This window comes from Macrobrachium rosenbergii, chromosome 23, assembly GCF_040412425.1.
Source record: "Macrobrachium rosenbergii isolate ZJJX-2024 chromosome 23, ASM4041242v1, whole genome shotgun sequence".
In the NCBI taxonomy this organism is placed as follows: Eukaryota; Metazoa; Arthropoda; class Malacostraca; order Decapoda; family Palaemonidae; genus Macrobrachium; species Macrobrachium rosenbergii.
Genome location: NC_089763.1, coordinates 40,144,326 through 40,170,261, shown reverse-complemented (window position 1 = coordinate 40,170,261; position 25,936 = coordinate 40,144,326). Strand labels below are relative to the sequence as shown.

At 37.0% G+C, this 25,936-nt stretch overlaps 2 protein-coding genes and 1 long non-coding RNA gene across 5 annotated transcripts in view; 1 reads left to right on the top strand and 2 right to left on the bottom strand.

Moving 5' to 3' along the window:
* Positions 1 to 4,405, top strand: part of mRpL49 (mitochondrial ribosomal protein L49) — a 398,706-nt gene extending 394,301 nt beyond the window's left edge. For both annotated transcript variants that reach the window (XM_067125794.1, XM_067125793.1), the window contains exon 7: positions 4,171 to 4,405. In XM_067125794.1, coding sequence (XP_066981895.1) covers positions 4,171 to 4,360 — 190 coding nt within the window. In that variant the 3' untranslated portion in view covers positions 4,361 to 4,405. The remainder of the gene's footprint in view (positions 1 to 4,170) is intronic.
* A 537-nt stretch (positions 4,406 to 4,942) lies between these two features.
* Positions 4,943 to 17,163, bottom strand: LOC136851542 (uncharacterized). The gene is made up of 17 exons (XR_010856913.1): positions 16,587 to 17,163; positions 16,193 to 16,240; positions 15,277 to 15,324; positions 14,833 to 14,882; positions 14,389 to 14,436; positions 12,054 to 12,102; positions 11,614 to 11,659; positions 11,138 to 11,185; positions 10,694 to 10,743; positions 10,243 to 10,290; positions 9,388 to 9,436; positions 8,953 to 9,001; positions 7,473 to 7,524; positions 6,391 to 6,510; positions 5,623 to 5,674; positions 5,313 to 5,360; positions 4,943 to 5,123 (listed from the first exon to the last, which is right to left on the bottom strand). It is a non-coding gene; the product is annotated as an uncharacterized lncRNA (long non-coding RNA).
* Positions 17,164 to 17,636: 473 nt separating this feature from the next.
* RpL3 (ribosomal protein L3) lies at positions 17,637 to 25,335 on the bottom strand. 2 transcript variants are annotated; one of them, XM_067125790.1, is made up of 8 exons: positions 25,213 to 25,335; positions 20,266 to 20,458; positions 19,593 to 19,761; positions 19,070 to 19,205; positions 18,736 to 18,922; positions 18,367 to 18,569; positions 18,097 to 18,252; positions 17,637 to 17,825 (listed from the first exon to the last, which is right to left on the bottom strand). In XM_067125790.1, the coding sequence occupies exons 1-8, from the start codon at positions 25,213 to 25,215 to the stop codon at positions 17,667 to 17,669; spliced, it is 1,206 nt and encodes a 401-aa protein (XP_066981891.1). In that variant the 5' UTR covers positions 25,216 to 25,335; the 3' UTR covers positions 17,637 to 17,666. The 2 variants fall into 2 exon arrangements, with proteins under 2 accessions (XP_066981891.1, XP_066981889.1); XM_067125788.1 differs by having other exon boundaries at positions 25,174 to 25,216.
* Positions 25,336 to 25,936: the final 601 nt, after the last annotated feature.

Genomic DNA, 25,936 nt, shown 5'->3' with positions numbered 1-25,936 from the left:
CCTTGAGATAGCACAGGAGACGTGCCCTATGAAAAAGGAACCCAAGCTAACACCAACATGAACATTTGTGAGAAGCCATCCCCACGTAAAAGCACAGGGCTTTGAAATAATAAACTACCGATTCACAAAGCTGCGCTACCTGGGTGCCAAATGGATAAGTACTTGGAAATACACATCCTTCATGTCCATACAGGGCATGAAGTCACCCTCTCTACTAGACATTTTTCAGTGGTGGCAGGATCTCTGGTCACTTAGTAGGAATTCCATCAGTCCCTTTCTCCATGGAGTTATTCATGTTCCCTAACATTTCATTTTGGTTGGAAGCACACCTACTAGGTCAGGCAACTTGAACATTACAGGAGAGGAGGCAGCCAATCAACTTTTGAATTAAAAGACATCTTCTTAGACCTCCCAGCTCAACTTTCTGAAGGAACACTAATAAGTTTGATGGCCAACAGCTCTGTGATGGTGGCTTTCTTGAAAAATCAGAGGAACACAACTTCTTCCCATGGCATTTTTCCATTGTACAGCACCACAACTTCTTTCACATGGCATAGTTCCAATGTTCATTTCAGGAAGACACAACTTGTTAGCAGTTAGTCTCAGCCAGGAAAGAATGTCCTACTGTCATAGTGGTCATTGCAGCTGGAGGTTGGTAAGGCTGCTTGGCATTTATGGGGTATACCACTGTTACATATGTTTGCAACAAGCCTGAACTGCAAACATCAGAATTCATGTTTCAGCCCAGCAGTATGGGAGATAGACGCAACTCTTCACTTTTCTTTTTGCCATGGTCTGAGACAGATGTCTTTCACATCCATAACTCAAGTCTTGGGCTTACAACTCCCATTGTTCTGACTGATTCGTCAGATCAACAGTGTAGGACATTTCTTTTCTAAGGACCTTAAGACTTAGCAAGTGCCCAAAAGGCCTTTGTGTTACCATTTAGGACTTTACCTCCAAAATAAGTGCTAACAGCTCGTTTTTGGTTCCAACTCAGCCAAGAAGTGGTCTCTAGGAGCTCCATTTCTATGACTTTATGTATGATCAAATGGACGTACTCCTCAACTGACATGGTGGGCAACAATACGTTCCGGACGAAATTTAACATTCAAGAAGAACTAAGGACGGAAATGCAGTAATAACAAACCACATTCGCCTCCTTTTTACCATCAGAACATTGCCCATAGATCCTCGAACTCTTTTTCCTTAGGTTCTGTGGTGGCTGTTCAACAATCATCTAGGTTACCCAGCTTGTGAAGAAGGTAGCTTGCCGAAGGTATACAGCTGCAAATAGGTGTGTGGGGGACAGGCCTCCTACGTTCTCTTTTATACCCGTCTAAAGGATGGTTAGTAAACTGTCACATGCTGGACATGCTTGCATGGAGGTGTTCTACTGAGTATCTGTCTATAATCTGCTCTTTTTTAGACTAATAGATGCAACTCCTACCCTCTGTCTAGCAAGCAGAGAGAGGGACTGACAATGAACAGACCTGTTGGATATCTTCAGCTTTATTGTCCCCTGACAATATACTGTAGGTTCATCCAAGTCTATCTTTGAATCAATGATGTTACCTTCCATTTATTTGAAGGCCAAGAAGTCTGGCAGGTGAACATCACACGTTCAATAGATCAGAGGCATAGGTCTCCTTCCTTTGATTTTACATGACCAGGAAAAGAGGCTCCAGGCAAGATGAACAGTTTAGAGATTTGCCCAGAATCCTCCCTCTGTTTGTATACAAACCTGAGGTCTTTACATAAATGGCCTACCTCTAGCCGTCCCTCATTCTCTTACCTGGGCCAAAAGGTCAAGTAAATGGATACCATCTGGATGGGAGGGATATCCTTCGGGCCAGCCCTAGGAGAGCTGTTAATCAGCTCAGTGGTCTGGTAAAACTAAGCTATACTTACTTTTTTCCTCCCCTTCTGTTGGTAGCCAACTACCAACATTCAGCTTTATGTAAACAAATGAGCGGCTCTAGCTTTCGCTGAAAGTAAATCCCATATGTAACGACCTCAGGTTTCTATTAGGAAAAATACAAATTACTTTAAAAATGTCATTTTTTGCTTGATGCAGTCTAAAGGCTACATATCCAGTCAACTAGTCAAGTAATTTAAGGATTTTTTTTTTTTTATTTGGCGGTGCAGGAAGTTTACCCCCCTCTCTGCTATTAAAGGTTATAGGTACACCCTTCAGCAGGTATTTAAGGTATGTGGAGAACATACTCTGGTGGTGATGAGACTTATCCAGTACTTCAAAAAAAAGGACTGGATAAACAAGGTTCAAGAGTAGCTTAAACGTGAGTGGGACATTGCATGGTTCTCAAGTCTTATAAGCAGACCATTTCAAGAAGTGCCTTTGTGGATCACATACTTGAGAATTTTTTTTTATATCCAATACTTCAGAAAAGGTTCCTCAAGAGTGGCTTAAACCTGATTGAGATCAAATGCATGATCCTCAGCAGTCTTATCTTGGGCAACCCACTTCAAGAAACGCTTACATGGATACACACAGATTTTTTTTTTTTTTTTTGCTGGCATTTGCACCCGAGACTAGTCATTAGGGTCATATGCTGTCCAGAGAAGCAATACACACCTGTGGCAGGACTCTCTTTTGCACCTGAATGTGTAACAAACTCCTAAATGACTTACAGCCAGTATTATACCATAGCACCCTTCACTCTCTTGGCTCAAGCAATAAAGAGGATTTGTTGTGTTCAGTGAAAGCTATAAAGAACTATGTGCCATTTGCACAAGTAAAATATAATTTGTACTTGCCATATGCACAAGTAAAATAAGTAAAATATAATTTGTACTTAGAGATCTAATTTAATTCTTTTGCATTATTGGTAGAGGTGTCATGATCAAAAACTCCCAAAACTAAAAAGCTACTTATACGTAAAGAGAAAAGTGGGCCGACTAGCATTGCCACTTTGCTTTCTTATCATTCTAATGCCGACACTGACTGTAGCATCTGTTTTGGGGCGAAAGACTATTTTTTTTTTTTTTGCAAATCGAGGTCAAAATTGACAAAAAATATTTTTTTTGGGGAGGAGAAAAGGCAATTTTTTTTTGACTTAAAATAGATTTCAAACCATTGTTTCATATTCTTGTGTATTTAAAAATATTTTTAGCATCTGTTTTGGGGGAGAAGATTTTTCTTACCAAAAAAGTCAAACCATTGTTTCACAAAAAAATATTTTTTTTGGGAGGGGAGGAGAAAAAGGCAATGGTTTGTTGAAACTTGACTTAAAATAGATTTACATTAGTTACATTCATAGCTAATGTCTTTGCCATATTCTTGTGTATTTAATTTTGTAAAGTATGAAACGGGTTATAATTTTGTCACTGGCATTATTCTGTTAACCTCCTCTTGTCCCAAGTTTTTCTCTGCTTTCTTTTAATATTTACTTATGTCACATGTAATTTTGCCACTGAATTTTTCTTAATACACAGACAGGTCAGACTGATTACAACTTACAACAAAAAATTTATTGTAGTTACGGTCAGACTGATTACAACTTACAACAAAAAATTTATTGTAGTTATAAGTTTCAAACAAAATTTTGCAAGTCTTCAACAATGTCAATTTACCCTACAATTTTAGTTTGAATGAAGGTGCAATGTTTGTGAAAATACATGACTTCATTGGTAAAGAGGTGCCAATGTTGTGCATGGTAGGTGGATTGATTGATTAATTATGAAGACTAAGCGCCAGAACCCATCAGGATTATTCAGCGCCATAATGAACGCAAAATATATGAATTAATGATTTGATTGATATTTGAATGATGACATATACTAGTAAAGTTGTTAAAATATGTACGTAAAAATGTATAAATTGATAGAACCAACAAAAACAAATATAAATTTTATATTCAAAATATGTATTTAGTATATAAAACAAACTTGCTAAATTAAACATGCAAAGATATATCAAAATATCCAGATTCTTTCAGATTAAGGTTATCTACCACATCATCATGGGTCAGGACAATTTTTTTTTTTTTTTAACTAATATTGCTGTGCAGCATCTAATCAGAATCTGGAACATTTGCAACTAGAATTCTAATCGATTACAGTAACAAAATTATTTCAACCTTACTCTTTATGAACTTCTCTTGATTATTTATGATAATTTTAACCTTACTCCATGAACTTCTCTTGCAGATTTTTTACGATAATCAGACATGTTGAGGGAGATATATTTGCTCTTGGGGAAGAAGTGCGAAAAGTAGTCTCTGAAACTAATCCTCAAAAGCACGCCGTTCTTCAAGTAAACGAGTCCCAGAGGTGGATTAAAGTGAAAGGCAACCATTATCAAGCTCTTAAAGATTTTCTGCTTTCAAGGGGATTCTAAAAATTGTGATTATAGTGTACAAAGTTAATAGATGTTTTAAGACGACTATTAATTACTTGCCCTTGATACCCACATGGAATATCAGTGATTAATCAGCCTTATCTTTGCTTGTAACTTGTGTTTTTCAATGCTTCTTGAACTGGTACTCTTCAGAATTGAAATAAAATCCTAGATGATACCAGAGGCAGGAGGCCTACCTGCATAGTAAATGAGAACATGACATTTCTGGCAATTTTCCAATTTCATTTTAAAGATACATGAATCTCATGGTAATGAGGGTAGACTGCAATCTTGGCACTAACCTCAGCAGTACCAGGAATAAATTACAATTTTCCAATTTCATTTTAAAGAGACATGAATCTCACGGTAATGAGGGTAGACTGCAATCTTGGCACTAACCTCAGCAGTACCAGGTATAAATTACATGTCTTCTCATACCACCTCTTAACCATTCATTTTCGTTCAACACTCTCCGAGACCAGTAATTCACTGATAATTGTTAGCTTGAGAAAGGGTTTTTAATTTTGCTGGTGGAAACCATCAAAACATTACTAATGGTATTTGGAAAAAATAAAATGGAAGTAGCACTGTAATAATTTATTAAAGGATTGACAGTCAAATCTGACCAAGTCAATATTTTACATTCCACATTACTTCCCATAACCAAGCCTACATACAACATGATTAATAATTCATACAGATTAACACAATTCATAGTTCACAATACTTACCACAATATATCCATCACTCACAATTTTGACATCTGCAATGAGAAAAGCTTACCATTAACATCTTTGTACCATACCATAAATGTAGTATTATGTTTGCATTAGTCAGTCCTATCATTGAAATATCACTTTATATCATCCACTTTGGCTCTAATGTATCATCAATACAGTTCTACACAAATGTCACTTTCAATCCCCTATTCTTCCAACTACATAACCCTTACCTAGAAAATGCCAACTTTCAGCAAACACAGGTGCACGTAGGTATTCGACTGAAAATAGGAATACAGTTATCAATAAAGGCCTTAATGGCAACCACACTATAATGTGCAACAACTGCTCAGTCCTATCATTTATGAATCACGTTTAGATCATTTGATTCGGCTCTATTGTATCATCAAAAACATGGTATGACTATATGAACATTTGCCTATCAAAGACTTAATATCAAATATGTGAACTAGCAATCAAAATTTACAGGCATTATTTAGTAGTTTAACCATTTAGTTAATGAGTATAAATTAAATAATATACCTTTAACACTGCAACTGGTTCATAATTGCACTTCCACATGGTGCTGAAACCACTGAAACCAGAAAAATAACTTATTACTGATTTATCATCACTGATAATTGCCTTCAAACTATTAACTATGACAAAAAACAAATAAAAATTAACCCAATTTACTTATTCATAAGCAATTTTAGCTCGGATAATAACAGACTTGCTTCATGGGAACCACATTACAGAAGGGATCAATGTCATAAGTAATTAACACTGTCAGAGGTTTCTTGGCACAATCATTCAATTAAAAATGACTGCTTCCTACAAGACATGGCATTATCATCTGAAATAATTCAGAGTAGCACAGCATCAGAAAGGGGCTGTGTTCTAGAGATACAAAAAGCCAACTACATGTTACCTTTCATGACCTCCACTAGAATCAAATGGCTGCTCAGTAAATATCAATCATGGGACATTGCCACTTGACAATTTTAGCTCAAAATTTAGAAAATACATTAGAGAACTAAGCTGATCAGAGATGCATGCAACAGAAGAACTGCTTATATCAACAAAAGCTGTAGGTTTAGCTAGCCATGAGCCAAGCGCCCACATTATGTATCAGAACTGTCTTGTAGATTCAATGAACAAAGGCTTCACTACGTTAAAATTTACACACTTCATAAGGACTATAAAGCAATCTGTACACAAAAAGGTAATGTGAAGACCATGCATTATGAAAAAAGGTCCCTACTACTATTTTTTAAACTATTTACAAACAGAAGAAATTTTACTACTCACCCAATTTATAACCAGAAGTAGGTTACCACCCACAATATAATCAAAGATCAGCACCATACCATATTTTCTAAAACCAGATCAGATACCTCTCAACATTCATATGGTACCCAAGGCTTAAACCTGCAAGAACAAGGAACAACAACTATTTACATGCTTTGTAGTCTAAAAAGAGTAAACATAGGTTGTTTGATTTCAAATATATTTAGGCCTTTAAAAACATTGTCAGAACCAGCTTGGCACAATCATTCATATCGAATGCTTGCTTCCTAAGAACTGTTTGCTCTGTCCCCTAAAATGGCACTAACCCCGAAATAATCCAGGGTAGCATGGCGTCCAAAGGGGATACATATTCTACAACCCCACCCAATCAAATTGACACATGTCACTTGCTATTACTTAAGACTGATCTTGCATTTGTTTCCCTATAAAATGTACGAAATTTACAACGAACCATGAGGGGGGAAAAAAAACTTCGAAAAACTTGTGGCAAGGGAGAACATTCCAAGTACAAAAGGAAAAAAATTTATTCAGCTCACCCAGCATAACTTGGTGTATATCCTATTTTCTACATTGAAAAGGCTGCTTAATGCAGTTATGAGTATGTCATACTTCCATGTAAGGTATAGCAATGTACTCCTTGCACACTAAGCTGTGGAAATAAGTCCTCCCAACAATTGATTAAACCAAACTAGCACCAACTGATCAAGTTGATCTGGGATGTATGGTGCTGGACAACTACAGAACATATTAGTCGACCTAGGAATTAGCAACACAGCAATAATTTTGAAGACAGTATCCATAACACACTTGAGACATCCATTCATGCTACAACACTAACCCATAGATCCTTCAGGATAAGCCACACATTGCAATTCACAAATTAGGGAGGAAATCAATATAAAAAAATTTGAGCTTTTAAATGCTTCATAATCCATTATTTACCGTAATGTACTTCATTTCCAACAGATAACCTACACGTAGAATGCAACTATTACTACCTTATTCCAACTAACATTAAAATACAACTAAATATATACAGCAAAAATAGCATATGCATCATTATAAGACGAAGTTGTACATACCTTAGAATTGTCACTGTATTCTGCTTGCCTTGACACTTTGCATGGTGTATAACTGAAAAAGGAAAAACACCAGATTTAGTAAAATGCCTAACATTCCCAAGACTGCTCACAATTCTGCATTATAATTTGTCAATTATTTGAAAGATATATCAAAGTGCTCCTTGGTAACTGCCCACTAGGGACTCCAAAGAGCCATGGAATATACATCCTCCCAATCCCCACCCAGCCCAAAAAGGTATTAGGGGACTAAGCTGATCTGTGATGCATGACACTCAACAACATTGGAAGTTGCATAAGTCAATCTGCAGGATGGCCAGCGTGATCCCGCGAGTAAATGGAGACACTTCAAATTTATAATGATGCCAGCAAATTCATGTTGAGGGCATCAGAGTAATAGGCGATTTGAAATCTGAATGTATCTGGAGGTCTTTGTTCTACTAGGATGTTTACTGTAAGTTAGCCTCTAAACTATCTCATCCAAACCCTTGCATGATCAAATTATTACTAATATCAAATTACTTGAAAGAACTTCCTTTAGAATTTTCACAGGCTGCATAATCTTTGTATTACTGTTAGACTGTTACAATGAATAGCACCCCAAATACATTTTTTAATCTGGAATCCCCCTGGTGGATTTATGTTACAATTAAATTCCATATTCCTCAAGTAGTCAACCAATTATCTAGCATCTTACATTCTATAACTTGATTTTTATGTATACAGTTAATTCCATATTCCCCGAGTCAACCAACTACTTATACCATATATTTCCACTCTATACTAGTGATCTGCAGATATAGTTTTCCAGCTCCAAGAAACAAGTATGAACTACAATTGGAGCAACAAATATAAAAATATGGAACCAATTGGGTTGTATTTCTCAAGTAATCATTAGAACTGCACAAATTTACACAAAGAAAAAAAAATTTGAACTTACAAGTTATGAAATTAATGGCAATTATGCTTCTGGTCAAATATACCCCATGGCACTGAGGTAGCCCTCAAATATAGAAGTCACATTACACAAACTAAATGAAGCCCTATTTTCAAGCTAACACTAACATTAAATGTCACATGTAATTAAAGGTGTTAGAACTCTCATAGCAGAATTATAGGAGAGTTATCAAATTTTCTTCAAATATGCTCAATATTCAAGCTTAGTTTGCTGTGTAAGATATATCACCGTGCTTCCTGGTAATTGCCCACTAGACTCCAGGGAGCCATGGAATATACATCCTCCCAATCCTCACCTAGACCTTATGGGCACTAGGGGACTAAGTTAGTCTGTGATGCATGACACTGGACAACTACATAAGGTAGTTGCATAAGTCAACAAGTGGAATGGCCGGCGTGAGCCAGCTACCCACATCACATCACATTAAATCAGTTATCAAAAAATTTAAAACATGCAGGTGTCAGGTCTACAATTTACATTACACAAGGACATTCCACATTAAAAATATAAAAAAATTTAACTTACAATTATGTAGTCATTGGCATTTTTCCTTCCTCCCAAATACATCCAAGATCTGAAAGAGCCCAGAAATACACTTAGATAAAACTGTAAACAGGTATTCACAATAAACACAGGATTTGATTTTAAAGCCATTAAATACTCAGCTTTTTCACCAACCAAATATTCTAATACATAATATACCACTTAAAAAGATGATTAAGACCAACATATCACAATTTCAACTTTGTTAGAACTTTCATGGCACAACCATCCAAATTGTGAACAATTGCTTCCTATGAACTGTTTATCTGTCCCCTACAATGGCACTTCATCTGAAATACACCAGTGCAGTGTGGCGTGTAAGGGACATCTTAAAACTTGGGATCTAACAAGACACACTATGTCTATTAAGAAAAAGAGCAATATTACAAAATTTGCAAGTACATTTGTAAAACATACCTCTGCATGTTACAATGGCTCCCATTCTGGCATGGTAAGAATGATGGACCTGAAAGAAAGAATAAAAAATATATATATATATCAATTAAACTGCCACACAATGCTCTCCAAAAATTATACTGCTCTCATATTCAACTTAATTTGCTGCGAGTAAGATATATCACCATGCTTCCTGGTAATTGGCCACTAGGGACTCCAGGGAGCCATGGAATATATATCATCTCAATCCTCACCCAGACCTTATCGGCACTAGGGGACTAAGTTAATCTGTGATGCATGACACTGGACAACTATATAAACTAGTTGCAGAAGTCAACAAGTGGGATGGCTGGCATGAACCAGCTACCCACATCACTTCAGATCAAGATATCAAATAAAATTATGAAGCAACCATCTTCACAAACAAAACATACATGCGTCAAGTCTACAATTTACATTGCATAAAATGGCATTTTTTCCTTCCTTCCAAGTACATTCAAGACCTGAAATAGCCCAGAATTACACTAACTTTTAGATAAACCTGTATACTGGTATTCACAAATAACACAGGATTTGATTTTAAAGCCATTAAATATATTGAGCTATATTTCACCAATCTGATATTCTAATACCTCATCCCATTTAAAAAGATGACTAATTTCAACTTTGTTAGAACTTTCATGGCACAACCATCCAAATTGTGAACAATTGCTTCCTATGAACTGTTTATCTGTCCCCTACAATGGCACTTCATCTGAAATATACCAGTGCAGTGTGGCGTGTAAGGGACATCTTTAAACTTGGGATCTAACAAAACACACTATTTAAGAAAAAGAGCAATATTACAAAATTTACAAGTACATTGGTAAAACATACCTCTGCATGTTACACTGGCTCCATTCTGCCACGGCAAGAATGATGGACCTGAATGGAAAAAAAAAAAAAAAAAAAAATCAATTAAACTGTCACAGAATGCTCTCCAAAAATTATACTGATCTCATATTCAAACTTAATTTGCTGTGTGTAAGATATATCGCCGTACTTCCTGGTAATTGCCCACTAGGGACTCCAGGGAGCCATGGAATATACATCCTCCCAATCCTCACCCAGACCTTATCGGCACTAGGGGACTAAGTTAATCTGTGATGCATGACACTGGACAGCTACATAAAGTAGTTGCATAAGTCAACAAGTGGGATGGCCGGCGTGAACCAGCTACCCACATCACATCAGATCAAGATATCAAATACAATTCTGAAGCAACCATCTTTACATAAATAAATTACGGAGACTGAACAATGAAAATACAAAAAAAAAATTAACTTACAAATATGCAGTCAATGGCACTTTTTCCTTCCTTCCAAGTACATTCAAGACCTGAAATTGCCAAGAAATACACTAACTTTTAGATAAACCTGTATACTGATATTCACAACTAACACAGGATTTGATTTTAAAGCCATTAAATATATTCAGCTATATTTCACCAATCTGATATTCTGATACCTCACACCATTTAAAAAGATGACTAAGGCCAACATATCACAATTTCAACTTTGTTAGAACTTTCATGGCACAACCATCCAATTTGTGAACAATTGCTTCCTATGTACTGTTTATCTGTCCCCTACAATGGCACTTCATCTGAAATATACCAGTGCAGTGTGGCGTGTAAGGGACATCTTTAAACTTGGGATCTAACAAAACACACTATGTCCATTGAGAAAAAGAGCAATATTACAAAATTTACAAGTACATTTGTAAAACATACCTCTGCATATTACACTGGCTCCATTCTGCCACAGCAAGAATGATGGACCTGAATGAAAAAAAAAAAAAAAAAAAAAAAAAAAAAAAAAAAAAAAAAAAAATCAATTAACCTGTCACAGAATGCTCTCCAAAAATTATATTGCTATCATATTCAAACTTAATTTACTGTGTGTAAGATATATCGCCGTACTTCCTGGTAATTGCCCACTAGGGACTCCAGGGAGCCATGGAATATACATCCTCCCAATCCTCACCCAGACCTTATCGGCACTAGGGGACTAAGTTAATCTGTGATGCATGACACTGGACAACTACATATAGTAGTTGCATAAGTCAACAAGTGGGATGGCCGGCGTGAACCAGCTACCCACATCACATCAGATCAAGATATCAAATACAATTCTGAAGCAACCATCTTTACATAAATAAATAAAGGACACTGAACAATGATAATACATAAAAAGAAAATTAACTTACAAATATGTAGTCAATGGCATTTTTTCCTTCCAAGTACATTCAAGACCTGAAATAGCCAAAAAAATTCCCCTAACTTTTAGATAAATCTGTATACTGATATTCACAACTAACACAGGATATGATTTTAAAGCCATTAAATACTCAGCTTTTTCACCAATCTGATATTCTAATACCTAATATACCACTTAAAAAGATGATTAAGACCAACATATCACAATTTCAACTTTGTTAGAACTTTCATGGCACAACCATCCAAATTGTGAACAATTGCTTCCTATGAACTGTTTATCTGTCCCCTACAATGGCACTTCATCTGAAATACACCAGTGCAGTGTGGCGTGTAAGGGACATCTTTAAACTTGGGATCTAACAAGACACACTATGTCTATTAAGAAAAAGAGCAATATTACAAAATTTGCAAGTACATTTGAAAAACATACCTCTGCATGTTACAATGGCTCCCATTCTGGCATGGTAAGAATGATGGACCTGAAAGAAAGAAAAAAAAAATATATATATATATATATCAAACTGCCACACAATGCTCTCCAAAAATTATACTGCTCTCATATTCAAACTTAATTTGCTGCGAGTAAGATATATCACCATGCTTCCTGGTAATTGGCCACTAGGGAATCCAGGGAGCCATGTGAATATATATCATCTCAATCCTCACCCAGACCTTATCGGCACTATACCCTTTCCAAAATGTATAGATCTCTCTAGCGTGGTTGTCTGGGTCTTCGCAGGTAAGGCATATATGCCAAATGTATAACAGCAGCAGCGAGATAAAATCATTTCTCCCATTACAGATATCAAATAAAACCTTTTTCGTTACGCAGAATTCCAAGTCTATTACATAGGTTCACGATTGATAATGTTTTTTTAAGCAATTACAAGAAACGGAATCAGAGTTTCTATCAATATGGCATCTCATTTTGGTGGTGTTGCCAGTACCTCACACACGGATCCACGTGCTTATGTTTAAATCCACGGGTAAGCAACTTAGATTTTCTCTAGGGAGCACTTTCGGTGGTCACGGTCATCACGGTATTATTATGTCTGGAGGCATTTCTCGTTTCTACATATACCTTGATTTCTTAACATCGTAGGTAAAGAATAAATTGGTAAGCAAGGAAATATGAAATAAAGCATAACAGTAAGTTTGGCAAGAGAGAATAAACATTCGTATAAAGACAGATCTCTGTCTCTCTCTCTCTTTAAGAAGGTTGATGGGCGCAAATTTCTCTTGGAAAGGCAAGATGTAACTGTAGCTCGGTCAAGATTTTTGAGAGAGATGAAGCTGCGCAAGGATTCAGGGCAGAAATTCGTGTATCTCGCCGAAACTTGGGTCAATCAAAATTACACTGGGCTCAAGTGAAGTCTTATATGGCGAAAAAGAATACGTTCAAACTGGCAGACCTTAAAATTTGAGTGCAAGAAGCATCGAACAATGTCACGGCGGAAAACTGGAAGAATGCAGCGAGCACGTAGAGAAAATTCAAAAGAGGATGCCCGGCAAGATGTGGCTGTAGACAAGTTGGTTGACAGTTTTGTCATCAACATAGCTGATAGCTCTGATGACTAGTTTTCTGAATAAATTATATATAAAAAGAGAGGATTAGGCCTACAGGGGAAACTCTCTCGAAAAACAAAACGCACCTTGACTTTTACCTCAGTGGTGGTATGGAAAAAAAGTTTGATTGAAAAAAGTAGTCTTTTAAAACTTAAGATGATCGTTACTCCTCGTTATAGATAATATATAGGCGACAAAGAAGTTTATTTTAATTCGTATTTAAAAATGAACAAGAAATATATCCCCTATTTCTATAGCATTAATTAAATACTTTTAAGTATCTAATTGTGTAATAATGATAAATGTACATCTATCTACAAGTACTGACAAAATAGATAAGGTGATCATATGTATAAAAAAAAAAAAAAAAAGCCGTAAGATTTAGAAAAGAGAGAGAGAGCAGGGCGGAGTAGGAAGGAGATTAAAGTACCTGGAAATCAAAAGCCCCAAAAATCTTATAAGTATAGCCTCAGGGTTTGTCTCGAAGACATTTAAAGGTCTGTCACACACGTGTCAGTAGCCTGTTTTCGTAAAACTGGCAACGGCAGATCTTTAAAAGCCTCGCCAGAGAGATCTATTCGTCGTGGCAAGAGTATAGGGGACTAAGTTAATCTGTGATGCATGACACTGGACAACTATATAAACTAGTTGCAGAAGTCAACAAGTGGGATGGCTGGCGTGAACCAGCTACCCACATCACTTCAGATCAAGATATCAAATAAAATTCTGAAGCAACCATCTTCACAAACAAAACATACATGTGCCAAGTCTACAATTTACATTACATACAATGGCATTTTTTCCTTCCTTCCAAGTATATTCAAGACCTGAAATAGCCCAGAATTACACTAACTTTTAGATAAACCTGTATACTGGTATTCACAACTAACACAGGATTTGATTTTAAAGCCATTAAATATATTCAGCTATATTTCACCAATCTGATATTCTAATACCTCATACCATTTAAAAAAAGATGACTAATTTCAACTTTGTTAGAACTTTCATGGCACAACCATCCAAATTGTGAACAATTGCTTCCTATGAACTGTTTATCTGTCCCCTACAATGGCACTTCATCTGAAATATACCAGTGCAGTGTGGCGTGTAAGGGACATCTTTAAACTTGGGATCTAACAAAACACTATTAAGAAAAAGAGCAATATTACAAAATTTGCAAGTACATTGGTAAAACATACCTCTGCATGTTACACTGGCTCCATTCTGCCACGGCAAGAATGATGGACCTGAATGGAAAGAACAAAAGATCAATTAAACTGTCACAGAATGCTCTCCAAAAATTATACTGATCTCATATTCAAACTTAATTTGCTGTGTGTAAGATATATCGCCGTACTTCCTGGTAATTGCCCACTAGGGACTCCAGGGAGCCATGGAATATACATCCTCCCAATCCTCACCCAGACCTTATCGGCACTAGGGGACTAAGTTAATCTGTGATGCATGACACTGGACAACTACATATAGTAGTTGCATAAGTCAACAAGTGGGATGGCCGGCGTGAACCAGCTACCCACATCACATCAGATCAAGATATCAAATACAATTCTGAAGCAACCATCTTTACATAAATAAATTAAGGACACTGAACAATGAAAATACATAAAAAAAAATTAACTTACAAATATGTAGTCAATGGCATTTTTTCCTTCCTTCCAAGTACATTCAAGACCTGAAATTGCCAACAAAAACACTAACTTTTAGATAAACCTGTATACTGATATTCACAACTAACACAGGATTTGATTTTAAAGCCATTAAATATATTCAGCTCTATTTCACCAATCTGATATTCTGATACCTCACACCATTTACAAAGATGACTAAGGCCAACATATCACAATTTCAACTTTGTTAGAACTTTCATGGCACAACCATCCAATTTGTGAACAATTGCTTCCTATGAACTGTTTCTCTGTCCCCTACAATGGCACTTCATCTGAAATATACCAGTGCAGTGTGGCGTGTAAGGGACATCTTTAAACTTGGGATCTAACGAAACACACTATGTCCATTAAGAAAAAGAGCAATATTACAAAATTTGCAAGTACATTTGTAAAACATACCTCTGCATGTTACACTGGCTCCATTCTGCCACGGCAAGAATGATGGACCTGAATGAAAAAGAAAGAAAAAAAAAAAATCAATTAATCTGCCACAGATTGCTCTCCAAAAATTATACTGCACTCATATTCAAACTTAATTTGCTGTTTGTAAGATATATCGCCGTACTTCCTGGTAATTGCCCACTAGGGACTCCAGGGAGCCATGGAATATACATCCTCCCAATCCTCACCCAGACCTTATTGGCACTAGGGGACTAAGTTAATCTATGATGCTTGACACTGGACAACTACATAAAGTAGTTGCATAAGTCAACAAGTGGGATGGCCGGCGTGAACCAGCTACCCACATCGCATCAGAATCAGATCAAGATATCAAATAACACTCTGAAGCAACCATCTTCACAAACAAAACACACATGTCAAGTCTACAATTTACATTACATAAATAAATTAAGGACATTGAACAATGAAAATACATAAAAAAAAAATTAACTTACAATTATATAGTAAATGGCATTTTTTCCTTCCTTCCTAGTACATTCAAGACCTGAACTAGCCCAGAAATATATTAACTTATACTGGTATTCACAACTAACACAGGATTTGATTTTAAAGTCATTAAATATATTCAGCTTTTTCACCAATCTGATATTCTAATACCTCATACCAATTAGAAAGATGACTAAGGCCAACGTATCACAATTTCAACTTGTTAGAACTTTCAGGGCACAACCATCCAATATTTGAAAAATTGCTTCCTATGAACTGTTTACCTGTCCCCTACAATGGCACTTCATCTGAAATATACCAGTGCAGTGTAAGGGACATCTTTTTACTTGTGATCTAACAAAATACACTATTTCTATGAAGAAAAAATGCAATATTACAAATATTCCAAGCACATTTTTAAACATACCTCTGCATGTTACACTGGCTCCATTCTGTCATGTGAAGAATGATGCACCTATAAGAAATAAAGATCAATTCAACTACCACAGAATACTCTCCAAAATTATACTGCACTTAATAAACTTAATTTGCTGCATGTAAGATATGTCTCCATGCTCCTTAGTTAACTGCCCAATAGAGACTCTAGCCATGGAATATACCTCCCATCCTCACCTATGCATGAAACTGGACACCCACACGTGCAGGTTGCATAAGTAACACTGCAAGTCAGCCAGCGTGAGCCAGCTACCCACATTACATTGTAAGACATCTGTATTAAATCATCTGAACTGCTTTTGCTACTTAGGATGCTATGAAAAATACATTTTGTTTCTTAAGCCAAGTCATATTAGTTTCATTACCTGTTATATGATGACATCCAGTAACAGTTAAATGATTCTTCTTCCTAATTCTCCGCTCTTCACCTTGTAGTTCCTATGGAGAGCAGACATCACAACCCTGATAAAAAGAAAATGTTAACAGCAAACAAACTACCATAACTGCAATATTTTTCTTCCAACACTAATTCATATCAAACAAACTTGTCAGGCCATTAGGACATGGACATCGTCATTGGAAGCCCTCTTTCCATAGTCTTATTTATCTGGCCCTTAATTAGGAGCGATACATTACCGTCTTGGTAAAAAACGCGAAGGCATCAAGGGCTAAAATACAAGCTTCAAATTGATGCTTATCATGGAACGAAGTCAACTGGGCTTTCTATCTTCGGCATTTTTCCCTCACAAACTGCTGTAAGTTGTAAAGCTACATGAACTCAAATCCTTTCCTTAAGCATAAATACTTCAACACTTGCCAGTAAATACTACCCTAACCTTAGAATAATACTCAAGGCAGAAATTTACAACTCTCTTGCATTTATCAGGATAAACAAGATCCAGAGGCAATACTCATCCTTATTACAACCTATTTGTAACTTAATCAGTTGCTTACCTGCAAAACTGAAGAGTAAAATCACGTCTTGGTACAATCATTGTAACAGTGGTCTTGGATTTTCCCTTCATCACATGACTGCACCATAAGTTCCTGCAACAAAACTCATAAAAATAAGTTGCATTCAAAATGCATCATGCAAATCAGTTTTGCACATGAGCACTGCATATTTTTCAAATGCTAAAATTTTCAGTCAACTTTTTTCCAATTTCACCAAAAAAAGTTTCGCAAATTCACTTACCTTGTGTACTGACATGGCTTCATAATCTTTAACTTTCTCTAGTAGCACCAGGCCACAACTCAGGGCACCACAAAAATATAACACTCAAAACTTGGCAGGATGGTCTACATCCAATGAATAAATTGATGTATCTTATAATGACAACACTTCATTCCTACAGGATACATCAGCAAACAATTTTATTATATATTAGCAACAAGGGAAAATAAAATAAACTTCATCAGAACAAGATTTTTATTGGAAAATCTCTTTACTTCTTCAGCTTCTCCTTGTCTTTCTTGAGAGGACCCATATTGGCCCGCTTTTCGGCCTTTGTCTGGAAGCGACCATGACCAAACTTGCTGGAAGTATCGATGAAATGAAGGGCAACCTTTTCCAAAGCCACACGTTTGGTCTGCATGTACAGGGACTGTAAAGGAAGAACACTGCCATTAAGTGACAACCCTTACTAAGCACAATCATTCACCATGCACTAACACTGCGTTTTATAATACAATGTGCTGGTGAAAATTCCCACTTTACACCTTCATAAACTACAGAAAACTAAACCAGCTACTATACTTAAGATGGTACCTCATGAATCAAGGGAAAAAAAAATTAACGATTAACTATCTGCCACACAAATTCCTGAAGATAAACCAGAATTTAAATACTTAAATTGATGACCAGTACAAGCTTACCTTCCTAAGACACACCAATCGCTTCTTCTTGCCAGCACATGAGCCCTTAATCATAACAAAATCTTGCCTTACACCACCATAATGGGGGAAACCACCCATTGGAGTAATGGATTTTTCAGTCAAGTCATATTCAGTTGAAGCATTGTTCCTTACAACCTGGAAAAAGAAAATGCCTTTTGTTTTCAAAACCAGAGATGCTCAGATTCTTTACATTCAATTTACAAATATATTATACGACAATTTCTCAAGTTCTGGACTTCACAGTCTCACCTTTCCATCAACAGTATGGATTCCTTTGCCAATTCGGTAAATCTTCTTGTTCATCTCTGTACGATGGTGATAACCCTTTTGACCAGCACGAGCAACTGTGAACTGCACACGACTGGGATGCCAAGCACCAATACAAGCTACCTTACGCAAACCCTTGTGAGTCTTGCGGGGCAGTTTCTTGGTGTGCCACCTGGATGTCACACCTAAAATGAAGTAGTCATTAACAAAAGAGAACAAGTTTTTTGTATGAGACTTTTCATCAAAATATCAGAAGGAAGGCAGCATAGGTCTCAACAAATTTAATTTAGACTTGAGCTAATCATCATAACAGTATGGGTATCAAAAGAATAATAATTATTCAATAATTACCTTTCATTCCTCTACCCTTGGTCACACCAATAACATCAATCATTTCATCTTGACCAAAGACAGAACTGACTGGGATCTGTTTCTCCAAGTGTTGGACAGCCCAATCTACTTTTGCTGCGATATCACCACCGTTCAGCTGAATTTCCATCAAATGGGCCTTCTTTTGCCTCTTCCTTAAAAGCTTAATCTGCAGTAAAAAAAAAAGGGGGGGGGATTACACATGCTTTTGAAATTTCAAGACAGATTTTCAAAATTAATAATTCTCCATAGAATGAATGGGGTCAATTCCACTTAATGTTACAAACAATGGTGACGACGATAGATAATCACACACCTGAGTATGAGCAATAACCCTGATTGAGGTGCAGTACTTCTTCATCTTCTTGATGTCCCTGGCAATAACTTTCTTGCCAACTGGATCCTGCCATTTCTTGGTAGCATTAGTAAAGGCCCTCTTCTTTGACTTGTGCCTGTGAAAAGATCTGTGTGAGGGCCTCTGTCACAAGCAAATAATGCTTGGAAGAAGAGACACACCACACTCGCACACAGCTCTGGCACGTTTTCACACTCAGAGCATTTTGCGCGCTACCCTACTCATCTCAGATGCTACCTGGGTTCAAGGATTTGTCTTACTGCAAAATCAATCCAGACAATTTCACAATTACATAACAAACCCTTCAAGCCAGGCACCAAACTGGAGTGGAGTACAGAGAACAGCAATTACTGCCAAGGGGCTTTAAACCAGATGGCAACTGGACTCTGATGGGGGCATTAAGATTAACTGTATCTCCTAAACAAACCATATAGTCAAGTTTTTATGTCATCAAATCACATAACCACTCTCAACAATTTCTTACCAGTTCTTGTAGAATCGCCTTCTGCACTCTTCACTAAGATGCTCAGCCCAAATAGTCTTGAAACCCTTGGGGCCCTTTGGGGTGTCAATGTAGCCAATAAAGCCCACACACACCATTGGAGGTGTTTCTATAATTGTTACACCTTCCACCACCTCCTTTTTGTTAATTTCTGTATAAAAAAAATCCTATCAATACCTGCATAAGATCCAGATTTTACACACTACAATCTATAACATACTGCTTAGCAAAACCCCTAACAGAAAACTGTACTAATAAACATCAATCAACTTGAAAAGAATGAACTATTTCAAATAAATCTCTGCAAGAGAAAGTCAACTACTTGAAAATAATTCATGGTCATAAAGCTATTTAAAATCAATGCAACAGTGAAATGATCCAACACAGGTTTCTACTGACTCTATCCACCAGTTAAAGTAATAATCTGCCTCCTTAATACACACACTATGTAATAACTTGGGTAAAACTTTTTAGTTGCCTGGCCTGGTTCCCACCAGTCGCTGACTGGGACAGGTTACCAACTTTTTATGGATGCGGAACCTGTCCTGGTCGGTGTCTGGCAGCAATCAGGCCACGCTACTAAACTCAAGTTTTGCCAATAACTTTTTCAATTACTATATGTAATGTACTGTATATTTAATCTAAAGATACTCACTGGACCCTGGTTTATCTGCCACTCGGACGATGTGAGTCATACCAGCCTTATATCCAAGAAAGGCTGTAAGATGAACAGGCTTGTCCTTGTCATCTTTGGGGAATGCTTTCACTCGAGGACGGTAGCGACATGATCGCTTTTTGGGGTAGAATGCCATAGACCCATGGCGGGGCGCACTAAACTTGCGGTGAGACTGGAGAGAGAGAGAAAAAGAGGGATACATTAATTTTTGTGGGGGAAATACACATGTGAAACCTTGCCCCACTTTAAACAAGGTAACTTAATCATCACCACTTACTGACATCATTTGTGATTTGTGCACAAAATTCAAAGATGAATGGGAATGAAAGTTCTATACATTTCTTTTCATAAAAATTTTTTGAACAAGTTCAAGTGAACAGTAGCCACAGACCAATCTATTATCCCTCGTTTTCTCACTTGGGCTGTAATTGGGTTTTTAATTTGAATTGAAAATTTTACCTAAAACACTGTTATTGTAGGAACACTTTAGCTAACAACATTTGGATTTTTGTACATAGGGTTTTCACGTAACCTGTACAGATCATCCCTGGTCAAGCTCTATAAATTAGTTTAAGAATTAACTATGTCCATTAGATCTAAGGCATGAACTTACCCACTTTCTGCCCCACACAATGATGCACAGGAGACAAGCAAAGGCGCTACATATAAACTATCTTCATCTAGAATTTGGCCAAATGAGTGACTAAGCTAAAACAATGGCATATTTTTCATTATGAAAATGAATCAAGTACTCAGCCTCAAAAAAAAAAAAAAAAAAAAAAAAAAAAAAGGCTTCCTTAATAATACAGCCTACTCTGCATGTGCCATATATAACGCAAGCAGTATGCATCACCATTAACAACATTACACCAGAGAATGAATAAGGGAAGACAAGATTTTTGCATGTTAGTAAGGCAAGGAAGGAGTGTGGTATAGATCGGTTTTCTTTTTTAAAGGTGTCAGTCCAAGTGGTCCAGAGGCAAGGCTACATGAGGTCATTCGAGGATGGAGACCCCTTGCTAAGTGAGAATGGTATATTCAACTTAAATTGTCAAAGACTTCAGACATTGCCACTTCTATCCCATGAACTAAATCTCACTTGACATCTGGTCAGCAGTTTCATACTGTTCCATGTTCCATACACCCAACTGTGAGTATTTAAATTGGAGAGCTTTCCATGCCACTGATTTAATGGTCAGGCTTGTGAAAATTTTCAAGTCCAATACTTAAATGGGAGAATTTTAAGCCTGGCCAGTAATAACTAATGTCAACCTTGGTCATTCCCTAACCCTGTGATTTTTAATCCAACCAATCACAGCAATATGATTAGTATGACCTTTTTTCCCAAAAGAGCTCATTCTTCCACTAGCAACTATCACAATGCAAGCATGCACAAAATTTGACTTGTCACTGACACAATGAATTTAATACCAGTGCAAACTTACTTTCATTTAAACTTTACACAACTGAATTCCTGTACTAGACATAGATTGAGGGATTTCTTCCAATAGTGCAAAACTGCAGTTGGGATTTTAGCATTTACAAAGGATGGGGCCACTGTCCACACTGACAAAACCACATTTTTCTAATATTACAATTTGTCAGCAAAAACTTTTCATACTTTTAAAAAGGTTAGCATGGTAGCTGACCATTTTTCTTTTTACAGTTCTGGGGTGGCCTAGGCCTGTCAATGTGTTCAAACAAACTTACATTGCAATCTTGGGTCTGCATTTGCACTTAATTTGGGGTGGGAAGTTAGGGGGGGGGAGGGAGGCCAAGGCGAATGTCCAATGTGCTTTTTTGTACTGAGTTGTAACCAAGGCGAGGCAGCATGCAAACAAACTTACTGTATTGAACTGCATTCACTTGCTATGGTCAAATCTGTAAAAATGGATAGTCAGGATTTTTACAGATAAGTTGCAGCCAAGGACTGTCATTCCACTGTGTTAAAATGGATAATTAGCCCATCAACTGTTGTACTTTTGCTATCCTCAAGTTTGTAGATAAGGAAAAAATACAGAAACTATCTCAACTTCAAAACATACCCATTACTAAGCAAAAAGTACAATGCCACATTTTTCCCGGGCTTTTCGAGTCCCAACATCCTGCACCTACATCTCAAGTATGAGGTGGAACTGTTATCGTAAAGGCAATCTCAAGTATGAAGGTGAACGGTCATTGTAAAGGCAAAGTCTCAGCCATGAACTTTCAAGATTCTTTAGCTCCCATTTCAAAGACAAAATCTTGAAGTAACCCTTATGGTGAAATACAGATTTACACGGGCTGGACAAGCACTGAGCAAGACAGGCTACACTATCCATACCCATGTTTCTTTTGGTTGGAAGAGAACATTAGAATGGTTTCGTGTATAACAGAAGTGTCATCCAAGGTCAATGCTCGTGGTTTAAATGTTTAATGATCCAGGATAACTCTCCAATATGGTCAATGTTCTAGTTTATGTAAGTGTCACTTTGAAAAGAAACAAATAACTCTCTTCATATCAAAAGATTTCTAACTAGCAATGTACCGGGAAGTGTGCATTTCCTTGGGATGACATAGCCTTTATCACGCTGGTGAAACTAGCACTTTGAAGTACTTCTCCATTTCTGGAGTATAAAACAAAAACACATTTTTCTTCAAACACCACTTTGGTTGCCATTACAGAAACATACTAAAGAGGAAAACTGATGAAACACTGTCGTATTCAATATATAATGTAGGTGGCAACATCAAATGCTAAGACTGAATATTCAAACTGCCTGAACACCAATGGGGAAATATCGATTGTCAGCTGTATATTAAAGACTTGTCTTGTCGCCTTCAAACGCTGATGAAAAAAGAGTTTCAGCAACCATGTGACAAGGAACTGGATGTAGTTGGAAATTGTATAATCCAATATCTAATAGGCCTATAAAAGAAAGAGATGTACCAAATGCAGAATAAGGGGACTAGCCTATGGCAAAATGCAGAATGATAAGTGGACTAGCCTATGGCACGTGTCAAGGTGCCACTGGAAAGGCAATATCCTCTGCCTGACAGAACTAAACTAAGGACAATTACAGTAGAAATGGGGGCATTAAGTCCTTTGACAGATCACTATCTCTCGAGTACCTCAACTAATTTTTTTCCCGTCTGAATTAAAAAAAAAAAAAAAAACCTAGCACCCTTACTTTTGGTTAGCCTTGTAAAAATAAGCGATGTACAAATGCCAATTAGCATTTCAAATGGCAAGAGCCAGTAGCATCATAGAATTTGGGTTCATGCACTAGGGTACTTTCAGGCATTCACTAGTAAAAGAGGGTAACAGTGCAATGGAAGGAGTACACTGCAAAGTATGGTGAATCTGGGAAAAACCCTTAGTACACCAAACAGTTAATTAGTTATGCAGCTAGGAACCATGATGGGAAAAGAAGCAAGAGTGAGGTAACAACAAAGGCTAGCAGGAGGGTGTACCAATAAAAGTGCAGAAGTTACACACACTGGGGCTATTTCCACGGCCCATGGCTTGCTTAAAATCAAATTTCATCAAGGATTAATCCAAACCTAACCTTCCTTTAACTTAGGCTAGAGTGCATGGAACCCCTTTTGAGTGAGTGAGTGCTGAGTGTAGAACAACGGGACAAGTTCCAGATATAAACAAACCTAACCTTTCCTACTCTGCCTGGTCCTGACCTAACCAGAGCCTACCTAACATCACTTAAGAGAACCATTCCCTGACCTGGCCAAGGGGGGGAGGGGGTTTGTGGATAAAAGTAGATAAACAAATTTAACAAATTGTAAGTCGGGCAAGAGACCATTTTGTACACTGCACACAGACTATACACCAAAATACCACCTGAAATGAAGAGCATACAAGAAGCATGTAAATTTAAAAGGAACTAGACTGTCCTATCCTGCAGGAGCTACGATACCGACGAGAAAACACAGACAAATATAAAATATAAGAAACCCCTTTTGAAAACGTACATGGGCCCGCTAGAGGGAACTACCCCTGTGGAGGGCTGTACATAAAACAAACCAACCAAGAGTAAAAGTTAAGTCAAAACCAAAGGGGATAAACCCAGTCAGCGACTGATGGTAACCGGACCACAGTAGGATATTACTATTGTTTCACCTCCACTACAGCAAGATCTTATGGAGCAAATGCAGCACTAAGGGGTCAAGGTTACTGTAGGCATTTCAATGACCCAACCACACCTTTGTATAACCTATCCTAAGATGCCATGTCCTAGCCTAACCTGGCCCTGAACTAAACAGCCCGCGCCCCCGGGGGCAAAATGTAATTCGTGACCCCCTACAAACATTTCCCAGATTTTACAAGCCCAATGTTCTAAAATCTATCCAACCCTAACTTATCAAAAGGGTGCTATATCATTAAATAGAACTAATAGGATGGGGATAATCAAGCCAAATTACTGCTGGTATTGATTAAATAACTGGTCACGTGGCCATGGTGCTATATTTTCCCACTGAATTGTTCACGCACATTTTCAAGTTTGGAAGGTTCAAAACAGTAATTATAAATAATAGTGATACGATGGACAGTTCCAAAGTCCAACAGTCAGCATATGCCAGTGACTAGTATGGCGGTACCTCATTGGGACAATAATAATATATCTTCACATGTTTCCAGTACCTGCTACATTTAAAGTCCTGGACAGTAATTATTAATGGTATGGTCAATGGATAACTGTTGGCATTTGTGCAAAACAGCATGGCGTACCAGGCTACCAGGGAAGGGTGGCCACGTGTGAGCATATCTTCGTTATAAATTACCCTTTTAAACAAATATAATCTACATATAAACAAATGAAAATTAATCTGCACCACTTATTTAAATAAATTCTCCATTATGCGATCAAATACGATACAAAAACACCACTATACACAAGAATATCGACTTCGGCAATTCGCACCACCACTCACCATCTTGCCCCACTTGCACGAGAAGATCTAACATGGCGCCTGCGCAGCTATTTATATGTCGGTCGCCGCGCAGGTATTGCCATAACGAGATTTTCATTAGATTTTCTCAATTCATCAATAGTCCGGTAACTGTGCTAGGTAAATCTTAACGCAGCTTCTATTTTAAGTATTATATTTTCGTAAGTTTTATATTTAGATATACATAACCTCATTCTTTAATATATTTTTTTCCTTTAAAAATTCCTTATACTCCAACTACCGTTAATTCTTCTTCTACTATTTTTCGCCAAGTTCTATGACACACGTATATGGAACCTACCTATCTAGCTAATTCATATACTTCCATTGAGAATTATGTCAGTATATTTCTTAAAACTTCTAATTGCAACATTCATTCTAAATCTGTTAGTTTCTTTAATATTACATGCAAGGCATGGCCGTTTCTCGATCTTACTGTTTGTTTCTTGACGGCAAGTATTTTGATCGTTCCATCCACTTACTTTCACCAAACAAACACCTAATTAACTATACTTTCCTTTATATACAGTATAGCGATGTTTCTTTTTCATGCTGAAGTGATTACAGCAAACATCTCATTCGCTTAATTCCAAATGTAAATTTCCTCTCCCATATAGAAGTTATAGATAACTACAGTATTCCGACTGAACAGGCATAGATACCTTTTAAATCAAAAAAGTCCTTGAACATTTTGTTAGCCTGCAAA